At 42.1% G+C, this 24,680-nt stretch overlaps 2 protein-coding genes across 4 annotated transcripts in view; one reads left to right on the top strand and one right to left on the bottom strand.

Annotated features, from left to right (window-relative positions):
* Positions 1–14,558, bottom strand: part of tbc1d22a (TBC1 domain family, member 22a) — a 135,657-nt gene extending 121,099 nt beyond the window's left edge. For all 3 annotated transcript variants that reach the window (XM_084573231.1, XM_084573230.1, XM_084573232.1), the window contains exons 1-5: positions 13,897–14,558; positions 13,373–13,429; positions 8,589–8,769; positions 8,021–8,273; positions 2,585–2,767 (exon numbers count right to left, since the gene is read on the bottom strand). In XM_084573231.1, the coding sequence (XP_084429357.1) occupies positions 2,585–2,767; positions 8,021–8,273; positions 8,589–8,769; positions 13,373–13,429; positions 13,897–13,958 (736 nt within the window). In that variant the 5' untranslated portion in view covers positions 13,959–14,558. The remainder of the gene's footprint in view (positions 1–2,584; positions 2,768–8,020; positions 8,274–8,588; positions 8,770–13,372; positions 13,430–13,896) is intronic.
* Positions 14,559–15,170: 612 nt separating this feature from the next.
* The window catches only part of cerk (ceramide kinase), a 45,145-nt gene continuing 35,635 nt past the window's right edge, over positions 15,171–24,680 (top strand). The window contains exon 1 of the mRNA XM_084573229.1: positions 15,171–15,501. Within this exon, the coding sequence (XP_084429355.1) occupies positions 15,366–15,501 (136 nt within the window). The 5' untranslated portion in view covers positions 15,171–15,365. The remainder of the gene's footprint in view (positions 15,502–24,680) is intronic.

Below are 24,680 nucleotides of genomic sequence, written 5' to 3'. Positions count from 1 at the left end.
AGACAGCCGGCATGTGATGCCTGGCAGGCCCTAATGGGGGGTGACATCTCAAGACACTCTGCTGATTTGCGAGATACACTTTGGCTGCGCGGCCGCAAACGCTGTTGACTAACGCTGACGACTTGTGAACCAGTTTGTTCTGCTCAAAACAAGTTTGCGGGGCGGTGAAGAGGAGCGGCCGCCGAGGGCTATTCAAACACAGGGACATCCAGCATTTGCATTTTAGCCAATCCTCACAGTGTCTGCACCTTGAAGTAATCGACATGTAGGAAGCACAGGAAAGGGGATACAAACTTTACCACTTCTATTTAAACTGCAACATTAACAGCAACGTCTGTTGATGCAGGTTAACACACTGGTCAAGATCTGTTGCTTTTTAATAATTATTAATACTACATATGGACTCAGTGTTGACATTTCAAAAGTTCTGCAGGTATTTACATAAGCTTTATGAGAATTTGACTCTGAATAAAGCCACATACTCATTTAGGTTTGTTTTTTTTTTAGAATGAAAGGCATCACTATCAAAAATTGTTGTTTGTTTGTTACCTGTAACGCTATCTATCAGTTTTAGAAGCCCACTATCGGTGAGGTTACCTTGTTAATATTTCACAAGAAAAAGCCTTCCAGGGAATCTAGTTATAATCAAGTACAAAACACATCAAAATGTCTATGTGTTTTTGTCAAAAAGGACATCAGGTTAACTTTAGATTCACATGCTGTTAGGTGCTAGATTGTGCTCTTGCAGTTGATCAACATGTGAATAATTAACAGTCGGAGATAAAGATCCTGATTGTGTAATCCAATTTTTGTCATTTCCATTAATTTTATCAGCGTCAAAAACAAATGACCAGATGGATTTTAATTCAAATGTTTCAAAAATAAAAGCCTTTCGGTGTAGATATTAATATTAATTATATGACATAAAGTTTACTTACAAAAGAGGAAAGGTTTGAAAAAAAAAAAATTATCTAACAACAGTCTCTCTCATATACGCCGATCAGGCAGGTGTGGGGGTCTTTGGGTCCTATGGTGAGGGGAGGGGCCTCTGTGGATCATCCCACAGATACTTGATCAGTTTGGGATCTAGTGAATTTGGAGGCCAGGTCAACACCTTGTGCTGTTCTTCAGGTTTTGTTTTTTTTTAGTTGTTCCGAAACCGTTTTTGTGTGTGTGTCTGTGTCACACTGCATCCTGCTGGGGATGGCTGCTGCCATCAAGGAGCAGCATTGCTACGGGGTGGGGGTGTCTGGTCTGATCCAATCTAAGTAACATCCACACGAATACTAGGTCCAAAGGTTTCCCAGCAGAACAGTGCATTGTCACAAGATGGTTAAGGGAAGGTACTTAGGGAAGGTAAGCACTGCACTCCATCCCTTTCTGTCAAGGCCACCTAACAACCACAGTTCACCAGAAATACACAACAAACAGCCAGGTACGCATCCTAATCTTAACACAGATCTGAAAGCATGGGGGCTTTTAAGAGCGATTCAAGTTAAAAAGTGCTCGCTCCTCCAATAAATCCATACAAATCCCAGTCAGTCTTTGTGCTCTAAAATTGACTGAGGTCCCAGGAACAACATTTCTTGCAATATTTTTTTCTTTGGTCGTTTTCACAACATGCGCAAATCCCCTGACACAAGAAGACTGCAATCTGATTGTAAATATAGAATATATATATTTGATCAGTCTGCCGACCACCAACCAGAGGGCCCCAACCATTTGTTAAGTCCCTATGTCCTCTGCTACTGTTACTCGATTGGGAGTTCATTCCTATAGAAAAACACTGAAAACTTATAATCGCGTCTGGAGGTAAGGTGGAGGCAAAACAGCGTTAGCAACCATGCTAACATTATCAGACACTGGAAAAATTACGAGCTTTTTCATTAGTTTTCAGTTTTAATATGTAGTTATTTCCTATGCTGTACCAACACTTGACGGCTGACTGTTTTGAGTTTTCTACGTAAACTGACCCCTACATTGCTAAAGTTTGTCTAACCTAGCAACAGTAACATAGGAAATCCAGGCTTGACAAGGGGTAGAGGCCAGGGCCTGTTCACGTGTACTCGGACTATCAACTCATCTGATGACTATTTTAGAATAGTTTATCTACTTGGAAGAAAGTTACTGATGAAATAAGTCGATGTGCAGACAAAAGTAAGTTGTGCAAAGGACAAAAAGTCAACATTAAAGAGTTAGGCCCACAAGGATTTGATGGCCACTAGGGTAGCAGCAGTAGCAAACAAAGTCTCTGGGGTTGGATAAACAATAAAGGCCTGTCGTTTGGTTAGAACAAAGACCTGTCATTTGCTTTTGTTGTTGATGGTATTTTTTCCCCGCTGTAATCTGCATGTCCAGATGGCTGGATGACTTTCCCCCTCACAGCATCGTTAAAAGCGCAGCACAGCTGGCAGAGTGAGAGCGAGAAGTGAAAGAGCGAACAAGAGAGCAAAAAGAAAAGAGCCCGACAAGAACAGAGAAATGTAGAGCGAGACAGAGCGGTGCCGAGACTGGTGAAATAAGTAAGAAATACTGTAGCGCACGCTGACAGATAAGTGGCGACTGCCGGAGGAGTATCTCTTACCCAGATCTGTGTTCGGCCCTGCCAGCAACTGTTTGAACTTATCCAGACGGGACGCCTCCCTCTCGGTCATCGCCGGGGTGCCAGATGTGTTCTGGTCGGCCATGCGAGCCACGAGCGGGATGACGGGCGGCCGGTGGGGCAGCGACCGCTGTCTGTGGAGGGCTGCGTGCTCACCTGCTGCATCTGGCGGAACGGTGGAAAAGAGAACGAGAGAAGGTTTAGAGAAACATCAACACGACAAATCTCTGACTACGTTCACTTGGACAATATCACTTCAACTGAATGAAATAACTCAGATTAGCATTTCACTGCTCATATAGGTGCTAAAAAATGATGTGTTTTTGTACAAAGTGGTTCTGCCCCACTGTTGACAACTCCAAATCATTACATGCCTCCAATAGAGCAAGATGGCCAAGACAGATACACAACTTGATTTCACTGGATTGCGTGGAGTGTAATTGCAAATGCACCAGTATGACTTATTCACATTCAGAAAACTTTATTTGTCCCCTTTATCTGCTCAGGGTAGGTCTCCCCGGCTTAGTTTTATAAGCCCAAGTGTTGCCATAGTATCTTTTAGCATCTGCTATAGAGAGTCTTTACTGAGTTCTTATCTGAAACTCAACAGATGAGGACACAACAAGCAATAATCAGACCAAAATAACTAGAGCAGTCCAAATACTGCTGCTGCCTTGCTGTTTTGACGCCAGAAAGCCTCATCTCTGCTGAGGTGCTCGTGAATAGCATTTGCGCCGATAGGATCTGGCTGTTTTTGTTGTTTTTTTTTTTTTTGATAAAGTCTCTTTTAAAGCATGGCTGGCAGCGGGAGGCATCATAACTGCGTTTGAACGTAAAACACTGAGACGCGTCAACGGATTCCGTGCAAATCGATTACACAGATGAGATGGGAAATGAGACAGAAACGGTTATTATGTGCTAGTATCTTCTGACTGAACACGTCATCAAATAATAAGAGAATTCCTCTGATCGGGTTGGATGAGGCCAGTCTGAGTCGAAGCAGTCAGAGAGGCCTCTGATTTCTGATAGGGCTATTATGATTATTAATGAACTACTAATGTCCTTGTAACAACATGACATAATGTGACAGTCAGTGATTAGTTGTGACCTCTATACACAGCAGCTTCATGTGTTATCTTGCCCGCTATATAACTTGTTATCACTGTTAAACTAGTGTGCCACTCTTTCGGTTTAAATTCTTTCTTTTTTCTTTTTCACACTAGAATAGAAAAGAATAGAATATCTTTATTGTCATTGTACAGGTACAACAAAATTACGGTGACCTGAGGTCCCCCTTAGGTGACGTAGAAGTATTACAATAAAAAAATAAATAAAAAGTAAAAGAAATGTAAAAAACTAGAGTAAAAAACAAAACTATAGACGCTAACATGACATAACAACCCCATTCACACATAATAAGTCACGTTATTGCACATCACTTGAAGTTATTGCACTTGTTTGTGAGAAAGTATATTGCACATTGGCACACTGAGATTATATGAAACATGAAATTATTGCACGGATGTATTGCACATTATGAATAGTATTGTATGACTCTTGCATAGAAGCCATTCCTCAGTCTATTAGTACTGGCCTTCAGTGATCTGAGCCGTCCACCGGATGGTAGCAGTCAAGTTATTTTCAACTTAAGAGAACCACCAACATGTCACAAAGTCCTAAATTTACCCAACTCAACGTGACTACTGCCTTTCAGATAAAGCATTAATTTTACATATCTTTATCTCTCCAGGTGCCGATGGATGTAGTTACTGTTGGTGGCTTGTTTTGCAATGAGCCTCAGGGAAAGCAGCCGTTGCGCTGGGCGCAATATTTCTGTTTCAGCTGTGGAGCCTCTACATCGGGTAAACAAACACATTAATTCAGTCTGTTGAGGGCATGTTCCCCCAGATGTGTTAAAAAAAATAAATTAAATAAAATTAAGACGCACACAAAAGCACAACGCGGGCACCACACATACAACAACGAGCTGGTGAGATCGGCACTGGGTTCCTCTTTCTGTCACGCTGAGCACTAAACAAAAAGTTCATAAAAAGGGCCCCATCAACAGCACTGCCAACATTTCTTAGCACGGGAGCAGAACCACCCAAACGCACAAACACTCCATTGCAATTAAGAAAACTGGATTGCTGCCGATTTTAATATCCTTTTCGGTTTTTACTAGACCAAATAAAAAGCTACAAATCTGTTCTCAAGTGCTTTATTTGCACTTACAAAAATTAAAAAAGATTATTAAAGCTGGCAGCAGCTTCTCCGCGCCAGAACCTTTTGTGTCACTTTAACAATAAGCCCTTTTTATAGTCCATTTAATAACTTAAGTTTTAAAAGGCTATTAAAAGGAAAGAGCAAAGCCAATTATTACAAATAGGGGAGGGGGATAAATACATGCGTGCTAAAGTGCACAAACAGAGAGGAGTCTACCCAAACATCACGGACAATTAAAGCGGCAGAGTATGTATTTTTTGAAGACAATTGAAATTACGCCAGCGACTACAGAGAGAGAGAGCGCCAGCTGAGTAATGAAAGCATTGCCGTGTGCCATTATCTAAATGAAGAGAAGAGAAGAGAAGAGAAGAGAAGAGAAGAGAAGAGAAGAGAAGAGAAGAGAAGAGAAGAGAAGAGAAGAGAAGAGAAGAGAAGAGAATATATCCCTGTCTCATAGATGACGTGGCAATGTGTTGTCAGCCTGTGCGTTGCCTTTTCTGAAGAAGATAAGAGGAACTGCCTGAAGGCAATGGGCCGCTTCTGCTATCTGTAGCTAAACAGAGCAACAGGCAGCAAAGCAGGCAGCCATGCAAACGACCTGCTGGACAGGACAACAGCCAGCCAGACACTCACAGCATCAGCATCAGCATCAGGGCTGACGTTATACAGGGTGCCTTAGAGTGCTGCTGTGCACTCTTAATTTTATTTATTTATTTTTTTTTTTAACATTTGTTGCATACTATGACACTAAGACAGGATGTTCACAGGACACAAACCCAAACTGAGCTGAGAGAGGAGGTGAGAAGGTGTCTTTTCTACTGCTACTGAGATGTGAAGAGAGGAAAGCAATAAAACCCCCAAGGGTTACTACGAAAAAATGCTTCACCACATAATATTTTAATAAGTGAGGGAATTCTTCAAACAGAGGCCCAATAAGATGCACACTTTGTAAAAATTAAATGATCTACTACAGCAGCGCATCCGTCACGCACGAGCATCACAAAAGAGAAGACCCGCAGACTTTCCGACGTCTGCGTCCCGGTGATTATTTCATTGGTTTTAGTCTGTTTATTGGTCGCTGTTCTGTGCCTCGGACTCGTCTTCTTTGTGTCCTCATCTATTGATTTTCAGACAAGGACTCAAAGAAGACTCCCTGGAGCAGCTGGCTCTTTAGCAGCGCTGCTGTCCAGTACAGTCATTATAAGCAGTTTGTCTTCACGTATTTAGGCCCATAAAACTAAACGGCGTAGGTTTCCGACGACGTTGCGCTCTAAGTGGGGGTGAGCGACCTTAAGCGGATAAATAACACGGCTGCATTTTCAATTAAAATTAGCACAAGCCATTAAAGTTAAATCATATTCAACACTATCTACCCTCATTAGTGGCAGAATATAGTAAACAACATCTTTCCTAATTAGGTCTATACTGAATACATTTCGAATATTATCATTTGGTAAAAGTTTGAAATGGGTTCTTCTTTCTTATATTTCAAGTTACAAGTATTATTTAGAGAAAATGTTTAAATAAAGGGTTAATAGTAGATGATATGGTAATTATTTAGTGGTAAACAAGGATACAGATTAATCGACTAATCAGAAAATAATCAATAGATAGATCAAGTAGTATCCAATCGATTGAAAAAATAATCACTAATGGCAGCCCTACTGAGAGGTTTGCTAAAATGCTGATTGGGCATTTTCTAAGCTTAATTTAATGCTTTGATTTGACTTTGTCGAATGGTCCCAGGCAAACCACCAACTCCTGAATGTGGACAAGAGCTGGTCACTGAATTCAGGAGGAAGAGGACACCAGTGGAGCCCGTCACCATCCAGGGACCAGAGGTGGAAGTAGTGGACCACTACAAGCACCTGGGAGTCCATGTGAACAACAGACTGGACTGGAGGGACAACATGTGATGCTGTGTACAAGGGGCCTGAGGATGCTCAGGTCTTTTAATGCATGCAGCAAGTTGCTGGAGACTTTCCACCAGTCTGTTGTTGCAACTTCCTTGTACTTTGCTGTGGTTGCTGGTGGAGAAGTACCAGCAAAAAGGGCATCAGTAGGGTCGACAAACTGATCCGAAAGGCTGGACGCGTGATCGGCAGAGAGGTGGAGACATTTGTGTCAGTGAGGTGAGGGACAGGAGGACGCTGGACAAACTGCTCTCCATCGTGGACAATCTGTCACATCCACTACATCGGACTACAGAGGGACAGCAGAGCTCATTGTCCAACAGACTGATCCAGCTCTGCTCCCACAGTGAACGCTACAGGACTCAATCCAGCTGGACAACAACTCACCTTTCTGTAACAGATTTAATTTTTAATATTTTTTGCTTACAATATTTTATTTTATTTTACTAGATTTATACTTATATTTTATTTTAGTTTTATTTTACTCTTTACTTGTGGTTTTCAAGAATGTTTTTTTATGTGCAACTAAGCTACTGTGACCAAGCAATTCCCCTTGTGGATGACTGAATCTGTCTAAGCGATTAAACTCAACACAGTTCATTCGATTCACCTCAAAGTTAAAGACCACTAATCAGGCGAAGCTCTTTTTATATAAATCATTTAACTTTTAATTGGAATTCAACTGAAATCAGTGAAGTAGTAGCAGTAGTAATCTGTACAACCACAAGCAATTCCAGTCATTACCAGTGTCGGGCACGTTACTTTTAAAAAGTAATTAATTATTAGTTACTTCTCCCAAAAGGTAACTGAGTTAGTAACTGAATTAATCCACAATAAAAGTAACTAGTTACCAGGAAAAGTAACTATTCCGTCACATTTCAGTGTCGGTAACGTTAACGGCATTGTAACGGAGAAAATAGTAATTAATTAGATTACTCGTTACTGAAAAAAATAACGCCGTTTATTTTAACTCCGTTATTCCCATCACTGCTCATAACACATTAGCAGTCAGCAGCACTGCCCTGAAAACATCTGCCAGTTATTTATTTTTTTTTATTTTATTATTTAGACTTCCCTGCGCTAGAATGCATCTTTGTTTGAATGTGGTGTCACAAAGCAGCTGTGAGACACAAGCAAATAAAAGCTGATGAGAAACTCTGTGAATGTTTCACCACTGATTTTATAAATTTAAATCATTAAAACAAATCCCTTCTGTATGCAGATGAGCCAAAAAAATAAATAAAAAAAACTTTCTGGGCGCTGAGAAAAGGTTCTCACTAACCTTTAGGTGACCCGATGGGAGCTTCGCTGTGGGACTTCACTAAGCGGCCATCAGTGTAAGGGCTGCTCTGGGATGCAAACGACACCTCCGGGCTGGTCACGTCTCCCTCGTCCCCCCTGTCCTCCTCCTCTTCCTCGTCCTCCTCCTCGTCCTCCGCCACCTCCTCCTGCGTTGTGTCCTCTTCTCTCTGATCCAGCTCTGTCGTGTCATCCAGCTTCTGTCTCTCCTGCTGCTTGCTGTGATTCTCAATCACCTGCGTGGTTGACAGAAGGAGACGGTGTTCGCTGGTGAGCAGTAGCAGAATGAAGCTACTCCCTTATGATGAATACAAACTGTGGGATGTGTAGCAGCTTAAAACATCTATCTGGAGCATTTGTTTTTACATAATTACAGACAGAAAACAAATTAGGCAACAGTTTATGACCAGTCAGAAAAATATGCTTCTCTTTAAAAGGTGATAACATTCATGTAAATGCTTTTTCAAGGACTGACAAGACTAGTTTTTCCAGGAAGAAGCGTGCAACGGGCTTAATTGTTTTACAGCAAGCCAGCGCATCTGTTTGTTTACTTTATTGGCCGTCTCCATGACCACCTCGATGTTGAGATTCTGCGCAGCCATGGCCAGCAGCTCGTCGTCGTCGTCGCCGACGTCCCAGGCATCGCTCGTGATGCTCTCGAACTCCTGGAAGGTGGTAGCCTTCTTGGGCTTGCCCGGTGTGGCCGGTGGGGGTTTGTGCGCTTTGATTAGACTGGAGAACAAGAAGAAGTAAAAAAAAAAAAAAAATGAGAGGGAGTGAGAAGTGAATAATCAACAAGACAATAAAGTGGGAGAGGTACAGAGGTGAACAGCGGCCCAGACCTTTCAGAAAGATATGAGCCTGACTGTTTGGCTTGAGCACACATTTGCTGGCTTTTTGAAGAATTACGTGCAATTCAGAAACACGTACAGCTCTTGAAAAAGATTGACAGCCCTGGGAAAAGAATACATGATCTGTTGATTTTAGAAGTATACTGAAGTACAATCCCCTGCAGCAAACCCACATAAACATTAGCTATTTTAAATATTAATGTACAGCTCTAAAGAAAATAAAGGGAAATAAAACACTGTGGCAAATGCAAAGGCTTGGACTACTACGTAACTACTTAAAGCCCCTTTTATGCAAATATTTCTGTTTAAGTTCTGAGATACACTCACTCTTAGATCTTCAAGTGCAATTTCTTTTAGTACAGTCACAGCCAAAATACTAAACAAATCCTAAAAAAGCCATTAAAAACTTAAGATTGATTGGTTCCATAAAAGTGCATGAGAAATTGTGAGTATTGGGTCATTTTGGTACCGGTGATCCACTAATGAAGGTCGTGCTTTTTATTAAAAGACATAATTTTTTGTTGCCGTCCTCTGTGTCTATATGAAGCCAGCACATGTGAAAGTTCTACAGAGACAAAAATGGCTAAAACAAGGAACCTAACGTATGAAACACGCCTGAAGATAAGATACAGATTCTCAGCCAGGAAGGGTACAGCTGCCCTCAGATAGCCAGGAAGTGAAGATGCAGTCTTTCAGCAGTGGGATACACTCTGCAGAAATACAGACGACAAATCAAGATCTGGGCGTCCAAGAGTCCAAAACCATCAAATGACATCACAGGAGCTTCAGCAACAGTGGTCAAACCAAACTGGTGTCCAGTGTTCCACCAGCACTGTACGTGGCCGACTTTTAGATCATGCCTTAAGGTCCTACAAGGCTGTCAAGAAGCCCCTGCTCAATGAGAAACAGAGGTTAGGCCCAAGCACACAAGAACTGGACAGCCGGGAAATGGAAGAAGATTCTGTGATCAAAGGAGTCCAGTTTCCATCTTTATCTTCCTCCTGCTAATGTGAGGCTACGCAGAAGGCCAGGCCGAGCATTATCTCCAGCATGTACAGTGCCGCTGGCGTTGGTCAACTCACTGTCTGTGATGGCACACTGAACTCTGCCAAGTATTGTGCCATTCTCGCAGCCAACGTGGTCCCTTCTGCGCGTGCACTGTTCCGTCAAACTGTCAAAAGCTGGATGTTTCAACAAGATAATGCGCCTTGCCACACATCCAGGGCCGGTAGAACTTGGCTGGAGGAGTATCCAGGTCTTAGAGAGGCCACGTCAATCCCCAGATATGAGCGCCATTGAAAATATGTGGTGCATTATTAAAAGGTCTGTTTCAGACCATAAACGAAAGAATTTAGAAGAATTAAAAGCAGTAATTCAAGAAGAGCGGGACAAAATTACCCCTCAACAGTGTGAAAGGCTCTTGGGGAACATACCAGCCAAGATTAGAGCTCTACTACATGCTAATGGCAGGACTATTAAATGTTAATTTGATGGTGTGATGGTTGTTTTAAACATAAACTGAACATTATGAAAGTCCTGAAGGGGGATTTAGAGCAGGACTGCACAAGTGTACCTTGTGTTTTAGCGAGTGAGCTGTATGTTCAGGCTGCATCCGCAGCATGTGTTCGACGAACACCGTTCCTTGGAGTAGCTTGTGGTGTATTTTCAGGTCTTTCTTTTGAACAGCGTCCTCCTGTAGAGGCCAGCCTCCCTGAATGGGCGCGTGACATCTGCATCCACAATTTGCAGATTTTTAGCGGAGTCCATTCTTCTCTCTATTCATGCGACGTTTCAATGCCACTGGCGGCCGCACAAAATATTTCCACCCCCGTGCTGAACCGTTAGCAAGGTGTTCTATTCATCAAAGGCTGCTCCTTTTTTTTTTTTTTTTTTTCCTCCTCTAAACATACCTTCGGTGAATTTGGCCAAAGAGTTCAATTTGAACTCGCAAATAGGTTTACTTTTGATGACTCCTCCGTGAGGCGCAGCACAGTGGAACAGTGCACCGCCGCCGCTGTGCCAGCTAAACCCTTGTGCAGACCCTTTGCAGCAATACATAGAGGGTGGCTTTTATTTGCTGCCAACGAACACGCAGTTTTATCTGAAAGTTTTATGGTTTACCAGCTCCCCATTAGCACATTTTCTTAATAACATTTCAGACAGTGTAAATTGCTAGCTGGTAGCGATTTCATGTATTTTGCAAGTGTCGCTTTGAAGGCGTTACTGTGCTTCCTTTCAGATCCTTAGCCAGTTGCTAAGAGCAGTTCATGGGTGTTGAGTATTCCAACAAGATTACAAGAGTATTTATCAGATCTGCTTGTAAGGAATCGTCAGCTGATTATAATAATTCCTGACCTTCAAGTCCAAGCATTCTTAATGTTTGAAGAAAAGTTGTTTTTTTTGTGCCACAGAGATTTCTTATCACTCCAAAAATCAACATAAAATATAATCTGTTGTCTTAATGTAAGCTCTAGGTGTGCGAGTCACCACCTCTACAGACACTTGCAGTCTCCTTAAAACTTTTTTTTCAAATCAATAGCAGGTCTCATAACGCAGAACAACACCGAATCTGGCAACTTTCAAAGAAAAAGAATTCCACTGCTTGCTTTCTGCTACAAGGACAAACTTTCATTCAGCGGCAACAAGAAATTTAACGGGGTCGGAACCAAAAAAAAAAAAGAAAAAAAAAAAAGAATTCTATTAAACTCAACCTTTCCCGTTTTATCATGCGACGAAGAAAGCGGCAGGAGTGGTGAGGCGTGGGGGGAGCCGAGAAGAAGGTACTAGATTTCTTAGAAAAACAAGGATTACCATAATAAAGAAAAGAGAGAGAGACGTGTTCATGTTACTTCCAATCATAACGCGGAAGAAAAGAAAAGTCTGAACTAATACGCAGACGGGAAAAAAAAAAGAAATTAAATTCAACCCTCTGAGGAAATCTACGTGATTAAACATCAATCAGAAGAAAGAAAATGATTATTACTAAATAATAGACAATTTCTCTCTCCCTTAAGTGTGTGTATGAGAGAAAATAGGACCAAGTTTGATGAATTTAAAGTAGTCCAAAGTATTGCCTGCTCAGAATTGGGTATCTCAGTAGAGAATATATTTCTTCCAGTTTTCTTCATAAATTAACTGGACTGCTGCGTTTGATCAATATTTAATTAATTCACTGATCAGGCATAACATTATGACCACCTTCCTAATACTGAGTAGGTGTCCCTTTCTCTCTTGTGCCTCAGTTGTGACTCATCAGACAATGGACATGGGCTTTCTGAGGGTGTCCTATGGTGTCTGGCAACAGAATGTCATTAGTGGGGGCCTTTGGGTCCTGTGGGTTGAGGGGAGGGGCCTCTGTAGATCATCCCATAGACACTTGATCAGTTTGGGATCTAGTGAATTTGGAGGCCAGGTCAACACTTTGTGTTGTTTTTCATGTTTTTTTTTTCGTTGTTCTTAAACTGTTTGTGTGTGTGTGCCTGTGTCAGGCTGCATCCTGCTAGGGATGGCTGCTGCTATCAAGGAGTGTCATTGCTATGGGGTGGGGGTGCCTGGTCTGGTCTAGGTGGGTGAATGCCAGGTCCAAAAGTTTCCCAGCAGAACATCGTATTGTCAGAAGATGGTCAATGTTATTTACTTCTCCTGTCAGTGGATTTTAATGTTGATCAGTGTATTTTCACAAACCCTTTTAGCCCTAAAATAGTACAACTTCGTGTCCAACTTCCCTTCTTGCGACACATTCTGTCGCCGCTGGATACGATTTCGAGCTTTTTCAAATGAGCTGAAATAGAACGGGCTGAACGCGGGCTTCACTTCCCTTAAGTTGTTCGAGCCGCCATCTAATAACTTGATTTTCTTGTAGAGTGACTTCCTCTTGACGCCGCCCGACAGAAAGAGCCATGAAACGCAAACAAAACATTACCAGAATTACAACGCGTCAGGCGATACATGACGTTGCACCAACTCAGCAGCATTGCAATCCCAGTACATGATGTCACGGGTGGTGTCTTCGCGAGTTGTCTGATCGTAAGACAAACACCACCACATTCCTGACTGGGATGTGGTTAAAAATAAACCCTAAGATGTTGTGGTGTTTTGTCGACTACAGACGTAACACGTCAACAAAGGCCAGACATGCCCATCTAGAAGAAGTAGTAGTAGTAGTATGTTGGATAATCCACGCAGATGATCCCATTCGTTTGTCAATACACCACCTTAATGGACAGACTCAAGCTCTTCCATTATGATGGACGACAGTTTCATTTAATATTTCACATAAAAACAAATACTTCACGCCAGTAAGATTTTACGAAACTTGGAGGCAAAGAAAAAAAGGGGCCATCGATATCAGCCTCAGTCAGCGTTTGAAGTCCAGGTCACTTCTGACACAGACACAAAAAGAGGCAGAGTTGAAGCGACCGCCCAAACCGCTCCAACTAGCTCACAAAGCATTTTCTTACGGTGACGAAGTACATTTGACTTACTTGGCGTGTAGGAGAGGGTCGAAGGGTGGATGCTGTGCGCCATACACATGCTGAATGCTGAGGAAGTGAAGAAAAGAGAAAAAGAAATGAATGAACTGACCAATAACTGGTTGCCCAGCTAGCCGTGTTAGCCTTTAGCTAGTCAAAACAATTGCAGCTAAAGTGCAGGAAAGCGACGAAGATTGACACAAATTACTGTAATTTGCTGTGTGACTATAGCCATTACGTGCCGTGTAATGGTTACTGTGCTATTACTTATAATTATGTGACGGTGTGAGTAAACTGCTGTTAGCCACAGTTAGCACCGCAGCTTAGCCAGCTAGCAGCAGCCAGGTGTAAACTGTGTCAGCGAGGCTAATTCAGCGCAGACCCCGGTTTCTCATAGAAGTTGATACTTGAAAACTTGGTGCAATAACTCAGCACCGTTAATGAAAGAGAAAGCTGCGTCTGAAGCTCAAAAGTGGCGTCAGCTGGGTGAAGCTAGCTGCGCTAGGCTAGCCAGCAAGAGGGAACACGTCACTTACCTGCCAGGAACCTTCGCTACGTTTCTTTTCCAGAACTGTTTTTTATTCCCGTCACTCGACATTTTCCCCCTGCGCTCCAATCAGTCCTAAAGTCAAACACCCCAACGCTGTCGTCACTTGCAAACTGTTTAATTCGTGTTTATTTACACCAGGTCCTCTCCTCCAAAACTCAGAAAGCTGCCATGTTGGTAGTGCCTAATCGGCGAGTAAGCGCGGCCGTGATTGGCTGGAGCGACACTTCCTCATTATGAGCCAATCACAAGTGAGATCTGCGGCTCGGTGGCTCGGGAGGCTGCTGGCGTCATGGTCCGTGGTCTTTGTTGACACAAAGTGAAAACTGTGTGTCAATCAAAAGAGACCACCAGCATCAGGACCAGGAGGGGAGAGAAAAGGCTCCATTTACAATTTCCATTCATAGCCAGTAACTATTTTGTAGTTTAGAAATGTTTATATAATATTTATACAAGATGATTTGTGGATGTAATAATGACTGACTGCAGATTTTCATGCTTTGCACATAACCAGAAATGCTCATCAATCAATCACGTTGCTTCCTTATGGGAACAGCATTGCACAATTAGAAAACACAATTAGACTGGAAGTAAGGAAACACTGGCAACACTAAATAAGTGGGTCTCTCTTTATTTCAGTCAAAGCAGTATTTATATAGTCCCACTTATTCATGAGCATTCTGCACAAGCAAAACCTTTAGAGTGACATCAAATTAAATGTTTTATTTGTTTATTTATTTTTTTACTACAGTAGTGGCTTCATCTGAAAATCAGTTACCACTGAGCTAAAAGTAAAAATGTGGTTGTAGTGGAGGACGACCCCAACTTTTTTCATTTTTAAATGTTCCTAAATAGTGTTTGCCTCATTCATCTGTTTACGTCTGTCAAAATGGATTCTTAAGAACTTGGCAACATTTAATATGTGCAGTTTGTTTTTATTTGCTGAAGCCGGGATGAAAGGCAAGAGCTCTCACTCTGTCGCCGTTTTCCGGCACTTGGTTATTTTATTTGATTTCATTTATTTCATAGGGTTGAATACATATAGTTAACTATCATGACTGCTGACAACACCAATAGGAGTATTGCTTTTAAGAAAACAAATATTGCGCAGAAATTACACGACAAAACAGACAGTATATAAGCAGTAAACAGATTATATTAGGTAATATACCAAAATAGAAATTAGAATGAGGCCATTTAAGAGAATACAAGATGAGATAAGCCCGTGTTTACATAATTTGGAGGTTGTGGAGCACAGCACTAGCAACGTGTACCTGTTTCGGTTTTCGCGACTGAGTGAGTCCTCTTCCTCATACACGATCTTAGTCTCCTCCCGTCAACCGGGGCCGACCGGCGCTCACACACCAGCGGTCTCGACGCACCACGGACTCAAAGAGCGTCTTGTCTCGCGGGTTACAAAGTTAGGATGAGGATCAGTGGACACGTCTGAGCGGCAACATGGAGAAACAACCTGCATTGCTGTCATCGGTGCTGTTTCAGCAGCACAGACAGGTAGAAGTTGTTCTAAACCGAAGTGTTTTGGCGTGGAAGTGGACTGAGAACAGTAAAGGAAGAGCTGGCGTTTCAGAGACAGGTAAGTCTGATCGTTTAATGAGGGGAATCATAAAAAAGCATTTGTCAAGAACTATATGCCAACTAAACACACACACATAATTTGCCTTCCGCAAGTGAAGGCATTGTCAGACATGCAAAAAAGTGGGAAGCAGCTGTCTCCCCACTGTGCACTCCTTATCAGGATCACGCACATGCTGAGGGAGCAGCAGTCAGGTCATGTAGCTACTGTAGCTGGGGTCTGCTCAGTGACAAGAGCAGGTCACGGGTGAGTTTTCAGTCACAGGTAATTAGTAGCCTCTGTTTCTTACAAAGCAACCTACAGGGCTGGCTGTCATTTAATGTGTCCCCCAGACAGGTAGGAGCCTGTTCATTAACTCATTCATGAAGTGGAGTTACTGACCCGGTGAGCTGTTTGGAAATCCCCACATTATGAGTTTTTACAGAGACAAACATTAGCACTAAGTCACTGTTGGATCAGTTTATACAGGAAAGTTTGAAGGCATAAGTACACATACACAAAATATATTATGAGACATTAACTAATAACTAGTATGGATTTCTGCAATACATACATTGATTCATTCATGCATCCAACTTGTTCCTGCACTCCAAATCAGGATTTTGTTACACCAGCTCAAACTTATCATTGTGTGGTGGAGATTTACATGTCAGTAAGTTAGTTAACTAGATTTAAACACACACTGACCAAGCCCTAAGGAACAACATTAGACAGTGTGGTGATTTTTAATTTTTTAAGTTTTCAATTCTGAAAATTGATGTGAAAGTGCCTGCGTTATTTCTCATGGCCAACAGGTGGTGACTTCTCTGGTTGCCGAATTTTATTGAAATTACGAAAAACAAAATAAAGCCGTTTTCTTTTTTGATTCATGAAACACTGCTGTCAAGTCGAATTCAGTAGCATATGGTGTGAATTTTGTAAATTGTGGTTACGTATGGCAGCCCACCTTCTTGCCCAAGAAGGTGAACAAACAAAACAAAATGGCCACAGCAAAACTGCCTAAAATAGTCTGCAACTAATTTTATGATTAGATTTTGATCCGTTCACTTTAAATTACATTTAGAAACTCTAGAAAAGCTGCGTGGCTAACCGTCATGAAGTGCACAAGCTCTTTAAGTCAGTTATGCTAAATGCTAAAAGCAGAGCAACTGGGTACCTCATGGGAGAAACCTGGAAAATGTTACTGTGAATGCGCTAAGCAGCTGTTATTCAAAGGGGTGCCATCTTCTAACTGGATATTTTGCGAACTAGCTGTTCTCTTACCTAGCTTGCAAGCTTGCAAGTGTTACAATAGCACAGCTAACGAAGCTAAATCACAAAACAAATGTTAGGTTGCTAAAGTATGTTTGTTTTGATTGAAGAATAAAAGATGATATACTTTGATTGTGATGTGTTTACTAGATATGTTTTGCAGAATACATTTTTGTAAGCTAAATAAAACAACATTGCAAAGCATAAGGCTACGCTAACAAACCAAATTTAAGGTTAGTTATCATTAGCTGCGAAGTGAACTATAGCACAGCTGACTAAGCTAAATGACAAAAACAATGTTAGTTTGCCAAATTATCCCTGTTTAGATTGAATAAAAATATAGACATGACAAAGACTGATCGTTTATTACTTTTAATTTACAAAAATAACAATTATAATTTGAAAACATTAAGCTAACATGGTTAGGTTAGCATAATCGGAAATTGCCCACTCATTCAGATGAACATGAATTCAGTTTGCGTCAAACATATTCTTCCATGTATGAATATGTATGTTGTTGTTATTTATCATTCCTGATTTTTTTTCTCCACCATGGTGGTGCAGTGGTTAGCACTCTCACATCCACCCACGACCCTAGGATGAGCACCAATAGATAATGGATGGATGGATGGATGGATGGATTGTTCTCTGTTGTTGTGACCCTCTGTTTACACAGGTCATTGCTATTCTCAGGATGTCACCACAGATGTTCCCTAACTACCAGTTTACATATCATTCACATTTTCACTAACTAAGACATTTAACTTTTAATGGTTCAAACACATTTTATAAATCACTGATCTGAATCCTGCTAGTGATGTGTTTGCAAAGTTGTTGTATCCCAGTTTAGGTTCACAGGAGGTTAACTCCCATAACCTGCATTGAATTAATGTTCTGTGCATTAAGCTCTCTTTACTATCACTGTGGTCGTCAAGTGGCCAAATTTTGGCCCTCTCCGTCGTTTGACTCAGAGAAGTTCCACTTAATCCGGACATTCTTATAACCTCCAGAGGCTAATGTTTGTTCATCTAGATGAGTTCCCTCATCTGCAATTACTGTACTATATCGAGTGGAGTGATTACGGCTGCTAGTGCACACTCGAGTTGAAACCTGCCCATTGACCTTCCTCAAAGTGGTATCAAGCGCCCTATAATAACCTGCCATAAAGACTCCATTTATTGAGTCAGCGTTCAACATGGCTACATCAACATCCCCCCCAGTGATCATTGTGACAAGAGCAGGTCAGTTTACTCAGGAGTTAGGAATCAAACAAAGAGGCTTTGCCTGTGATAAATATCCAGTAAGCTCAACTTGGAACACTGCTGTTGAAGGAAAAAAGAGGGTCACGCATTTCTGAGAAAATCAATTTATCTTAACTGTGTGTACAAGCCAAGCATAGGTGGCTGATATGTAGGTCATATTAAGGAGTCAATATAGTTCAGTTAATCAGTGACTTCGGCTTAGAGAAGATGGGGGTTGGCCTCCGAACGACTTTGTACTTTCCCAAACCACAAAATGTTTTATTTGTTGTTGACCTCTCAGACGTTATCTTGTTTTTTCTTTTAATTTGGCAGCACCAAACTCTTGTGGATGTGAGGCCATGTCGTCTTCGAAGGGTCATTTTCCTAGGCCCCAAAAATGTTAAACTCATGTTGGGTTAGGGTAACGGCTATGGAAAGTCCTTATAAAATAGAAACACAAGTTTGTTTGTGTGTGTGTGTGTGTGTGTGCACGCACGCGTGTGTGTGTTTACTTAACATTTAAAGCAGTGCAATTCACAGCTGTTCGTCCTTGACATACTTATTCTGAACTTACCTGCACTGGCACAGGTTCAGAGGCTTTACACTTTGCATTTTGCGTCATGGAAAATTTTACAGATATAACATCTTCTATAAAGTGCATTTTACAAGATAACAAAAATCCAGGGATCTGCCGCGGCACAGAGAGACAGAAAAAGTTAATCTCAGCTAAAATCGTGCGGTGTGACTCAAATTTGACAGCTTGTGTTTTCCATATTTTTGCAAAGTATATATTCCCTAACATCAAACTGACACACAAATACCGAGAGGCGTACATCAGTCGGGGTTTCGCATTTTGGTTTGGACAACTTTCATGGATGTCACTGGTTGACATTGTAGGTGGATTTCCTCAGATCAGAGCATCCGTCAGTCAGATGTGCTGAGAAGGGATCGAGACAGGCTATCCAGGCCAGGAATGCTGTTTGTGTAGTAGACAAACAAACAAACAAAAGCCAGTTTCTGAGATGGCCTGGCCTCTGAGTCCAGAGTAAATCCTATGTCCACACAATGCCCGAGTCGCTCCTTTGATACCTCGCAGTATGGAGAAAATTCTTTTAAAAAAAATCATAGCACATGCTCTACACAGCATCTCCCCTTCCCTCCAAATCATTATGCTTAGCAAGTAGTAGTTCCTCGGGCCCTCTAAGCCTGGATATCTCTTTTGGCCAGGGGGGTTAAGATGTTTACTTTCCCGTATGGCACTGCTGGATGCAGAGCCAAAGTGTTGCGGTGAAGGCTTCACTTATAGCTATGCCAGAAGTATTGGAAATCATGCTGAAATAAGATGTCAGAAGTACAGAATTCCCTCAGTGCCTGGAGTGAAATCCACATATATGAAGTTATAGATAGTATAAACAAAACAAAGCTACATTATTTTGTCACTCAGAGCTAAAGTAAGTTTGTGAAATACGGAAAAATAGCACAAGAGAATGATTTAGGTGCAGGCTACAATTTAGATTATGCAAGTAATAAAGCTACCAAAATTGACGTAAGTGATTAAGTCCATCCTGTTTGGGACATAAATAAAAATGCAACGGAAATCCGAAGGCGTCCGGAGTGTTATTTCACCAGGGTGCATCTTCTGGAAACACTGAACCTGTGTACAAAATCTGGTACTGTGCAAACTGCAGGAAAGCACTCATTTCTCTCTTCCACCACACAACATACAACTGCCATCAAGTGAGCGGCAACAGTGGTACCACAACAACAACACAGCAGTGCTAGTTTACAGCAGCAAGGGGTACTGCAGAATGTATACCGAACTGCAGATTTTCCTGAATTGTGTCCCTGGTGTCCACCTGAATATCAATTCATTCGGAGGAAGTGGGGTTGAGGGGTGATGGTGACTTGTTGGTTGCACTAAATGACCTGTCAGGAGATGCTGGGAAAAAGAAGTCAGAAACACAGAGGCATCATCCTCTGTGGATTATGAATATCCGCATGAAATTCTATGACAATCCATCCAACAGTTGCTGAGATAACTCCTCCTGGGACAAGGAGGTGGACACACTGATCGACACTGTTATTTCTGGTGTCGTTAGCATGCTGTCTGGGTGTCTGTTGAAGTAGTATTTTTTTTCTTTAAAAAAATACTACTTCAGTACAGAACCATTGAAAATAATGATTTGTATTGTCTAGAACTGTACTGAATAGTAATGAACACAGCATCCGTAGTGACTCTCCTCCTGTTCTCCCTTATACCTTCCACCTTGGTAGTCCTTTCTTCTCCATCTGTTTGCCTTAGCTTTGGCTTAACAAACCCATTGTGCCTGGGAGAAATCCACATGTCTTGTTTGACAGCTCGCTGCCATGTGTACCCAGGCAGATCTGTGCTTTGTAATCTAAAGCGGGCGCTCAATGCACAGCCCTGTCTGTACATTGAGAGACGGCTGCAGAGGGAGGAAGGGAGAGAGATACGGGGAAATAAACACTGCCGGAGAAGAAAAAAAAAAAAAAAAAAAACGACAGCTGGAGATTGGGTAAACTGTGCAGGTTTATGCTGCATCACCGGCTGCAAAAGCAGGATCTTTTCATTACGCTGAACGCGTTCATTCACCTGATACTTGGGTCAACAGAGGTAAAGAGCAGGATCCCTAAACCTAATGAACCTGCATGATGACGTGTTGGTGAAAACCAGTCTGTTCTGTATTCCGGGTTAACTACATAATCACTTTCATCAGTTGTACAGCCTCGGCCAAGTCTTATCGTCTTTTTCACAAGTGTTGCATGTCAACTGGAAGGCAGCGTGTACAAGCGGAACGGGAATGACATAAGAACAACATAAACATTGCGGGAAATCGTAAGAAAGCAAGCATTTCCTTAAGCTTGCACTGGCTTGTCCTCTAACACATCGCCAGCGCCAAACCGCAGCAACAATAAAGGGATTACACGCTGATCCACTGTGTAAAGGGAGGGGTGCCGAGAACAACAGCAGCATATGAATATGATGACAGCTTGTTGTTGTCAAAGGACTGAAAGAAGGTGAGGCCAGGTGCCGTGTTGTCAGAAATACACACAAACACAAAATCTCTTGTGCAAACGCATGAACGCTCAAGGTATACCGAGTTAGGATCAGATTCAGTGCAGTCATCTCCAAACCTGTCAGGCACTTTGTTTTGTTTTTTTTTTGCACCGTTTTCCACTAGCGCTGATGAGAGAATGTCTGGGTTTGGGTGGCTCCACTACACATGTCCAAAACATCATGAGAAATTCTTTGTCATGCCCAGCCCGCATCGCTGGCGTGGTGCGTCGTTTGGGAAGGTGGCGGAATCCCGTCAGTTGGGATGCCATCCTATTTTAGGGAGGCAGGATGAGCAGGAACGTGGATCGGCATATTTTGACGCAGGTGCTTGTTGATCAATCACAATCAGTCTGTTTTTCAGCTTCACTGTCACTAGAGTGATTGTCATAGGGAAAAAAAAAGACTTCCACCCCCAGGGTCTGAGATTAAAGGTCCAGCGGCTTTCTTTCACACTGGAATTTAAAACAGCAAGTCTTAACTCTGGGGGGTTTTCGTTAAGTTCAACTTCAGTGAACTTTGACATGCAAATTTGTGCCATTTACCAATAACAAGCAGTCTTGACAGTGGTGACCTTTGAGGGAGCGGAGACCCAGATACTCCAAAATGGAGGAAGCTATCATAGCTTATTTGCTGTGAGCAGGGCTGCAACTAACAATTATCTTCATCATCGATTAATTGCCCATTATTTCCCCGTTTCATGACTTTGTCTGTAAAATGTCAGACATTAGAGAAAAATGCCTGTTGTAATTTCCCGCAAATGTTTTGTCTGGACAGCAGTCCAAAGCCCAAAGGCGTTCAGTTTCTTATTATGTAAGGCTTATCAAACTCTCACTTTTGAGATGCTGGACCCAGCAAATGTTTGACATTTTCTTCCATCAGTTGTTGTTGCTGCTCTTGTTGAGTCACTTCCCTGTGTTCGCGTGATCCTAACCAGTTCACCAACCTGTTGCTGTGTCAACAGATCTACAAGAATAGCACATTGCTCAAAGATCCTGGATGGATTTGTAGAGTGACCAGGCTTTAGAGTGGACAAGGGAGACTATTATGCTAATTTCCATCTCTATATTTTTATTCAAGGACTTGACTAGAGTAGCTTTTATTTATCCTTTTCTGGCTCATTAGAGTCTTTAGTCTCTTAGGGACCTTGGTAGGTTTTGCGGAAGCCTTGGTTTTCAGCTGATGATCAACACAGAGTCAAGTAGATACATAATGCTGATGTGGAATTGTAAAAGCAAATTGTAAAACCTATTAAGCAACATCACTGAATGGAACAGGCAACTTATCAGATCCATTTGTACATTTTAGAGCCAGAATCCAATCTGGAATATGAGAGTAGATGGCTTTTATAATGGGCAGAAATGGACGTCTCTGTTTGGTTACTAGCATTACCTGCTTATTGTGCAACCTAACAGTAGCTATTTGTGTAGAATACGTGAAGTGCTTATAATAATGCTCAACTAAACTGTTTCGCGGGAACACACTATTTACCAAGAAGGCCACAGTTTGTCTTCGTAGGCGTGCCGTGCCTGGAGCTGATGACCGTGCAAAGCAATCTCTGACAAGCTTCCATCAGCTTGGCACGAAAGTAGAAAGCCAGTCTTCTGGGCAGTTACTTCATTACTTGGCCTACATTTACTTTGAACTTCCAGTAACTTTCCTTATAAATGACAGAAAGTAGGGAAAAGCTTAATTGGTCCTCTTTAAATCGGCGTGGGAAGCGTGCACGCAAACTGGCCTCGCCAACTCTAATGAAAAGGCCAAACAAGTTTCACTTTACCTCACGTGGAGAACAGAGAAGTGCAAAAGGCAGGGGCACAAATAGAAATCAAGCCACATTGTACTGCGCGGGATTCCCACCAAGCTAGAAGCCTTTGTGCTCCATAAGGAACAATTCTCCTTTCCCAGTTGTGGGTGTGGAAGAATGAACGACGGCTCTTCTTCAGGAGAACGCTCTTAAATTACAGGGCGGATGGTATTTCGACCGAAAGAGCTGAATTTAGTTGACCTCCTAAGCTCCATTACATTTACATAAAGATCCCCTTTGTTGCATTATTACAGGAAATATTACAGAGACTCGTGATCCTCTTCGAGTAGTGCTGAATTTCCTGCCCTCTAGGTAGTTAAAGGGCCACTACGCTGACTTTAAACTGGGGACTGGCTCTAATCCTATACAATAATGAAACATTCACTAGCTGAACAAAGACATACATGTTGAGAGAGAGTACTGACAGTCTTATCAGTGTCTATAGTTGCAGTGGATTCCATCCATGAGAGTCTAGAACAAGCAGTCATAAGATTTACGTGACAAGCCTATTATAAAGAGTCAAAAATGTGAGGAACCTGTGGTTTTGCTGCATAAATCATGCGTAGTACAACTTGGTCCTGGCCCTTTGAAGTGGCCTTTGTCCGACAGGTGTTAATCCATCTCATGTGGTTACAGTGGAAACCAGTGGCACTCTGGGCCCTGAGGACTTGTACGCTTCTGGCTCAGAGGAGAAAGGCACCAACAGCGCCAGAGCCGGGGATTACAGTCACGCTCACGGCAAAGCAACACACTTGCCACTGCCAGAATATGAGGTCCGGAGTTACACATGTCGGGGTTAGTGAAACTGTCTTTCTCCTCGTGGGATTTTCTCTTTGAACTTGGCCGTATTCCCTTGGCAGCTTACCCGAGGCTCACGTGTGAGGAAACCCGAAGCCGGTTGTGTGACTCAGATTAAGACTCGGTGCTGTATTTTGAGAGTCAGAGAATGATTTCACACTGAATGTACTGAAGCACGGATCCTGTCCAAATACTTACAGTGTTGGCTTTGTGTAATAGATGCATCTCGATCCATATGTGCATGAAGCCAAAATTGTGAGAATCTGGACAGACTCTGTGCTTCAGAACATTCAGTTTCAAATCATCAGATGAATATTAAAATAAAGCACCAAGCCTCAGCTTTAACTTGAGTGAGTTTGCATCCATATAGGACGAATTGTTTGAGATTGAGCCCTTGTAACACCTAATCGCCGAAAGTAAATGGACAGTATTGAGTCAAGACACACAAACCCGTAAACACAATCAGTAAAATAATCATATTGGTATTGTGCTGAGACTTAGAACTTTAATGCACCATCCATGAGTTTACTTCAGATTCAATGTGCTGAAGAACAGAACCCAAAGAATAAAACCTGTGTAAATGTCTAAACACGTACAGCCTGGGCTGTAAGTTAAAGGTGTAGTTTGACATTTTAATAATAATAATTTTACTTTATTGATCCCTCGTGGGGAAATTCTTTCCCTGCATCAGCTCACAACCTATCAGTTGGTTCACACAGAGAACAGTGTGCATAGACTAGTATAGTGTCCAGGGAGTGTTAGGGGCTTGCTCAAGGCACCTCAGCCATGGACATGGGTTGGGGGGGAGATGAAAACCTGTGATCCTATGATCCCAAAGCTGCATCCCCAACCACTACTACTCCATAGTTCACACACTGATTTTCTTTCTGAAAATGGGGAAACATCTCTCCTCTGTTCTGTCGAAAGCTGAGAAAATCTCAAGCTCCCGGATACGAGCTAAATATCTGGTTTGTGCATAAAAATGACAGATTTATGTTTTATTCAC

Source organism: Chelon labrosus (assembly GCF_963514085.1).
Source record: "Chelon labrosus genome assembly, chromosome: 23".
NCBI classification, from domain to species: domain Eukaryota; kingdom Metazoa; phylum Chordata; class Actinopteri; order Mugiliformes; family Mugilidae; genus Chelon; species Chelon labrosus.
The sequence above is the reverse complement of the archived record's forward strand: the minus strand, read 5'-3'. Positions and strand labels throughout refer to the sequence as shown.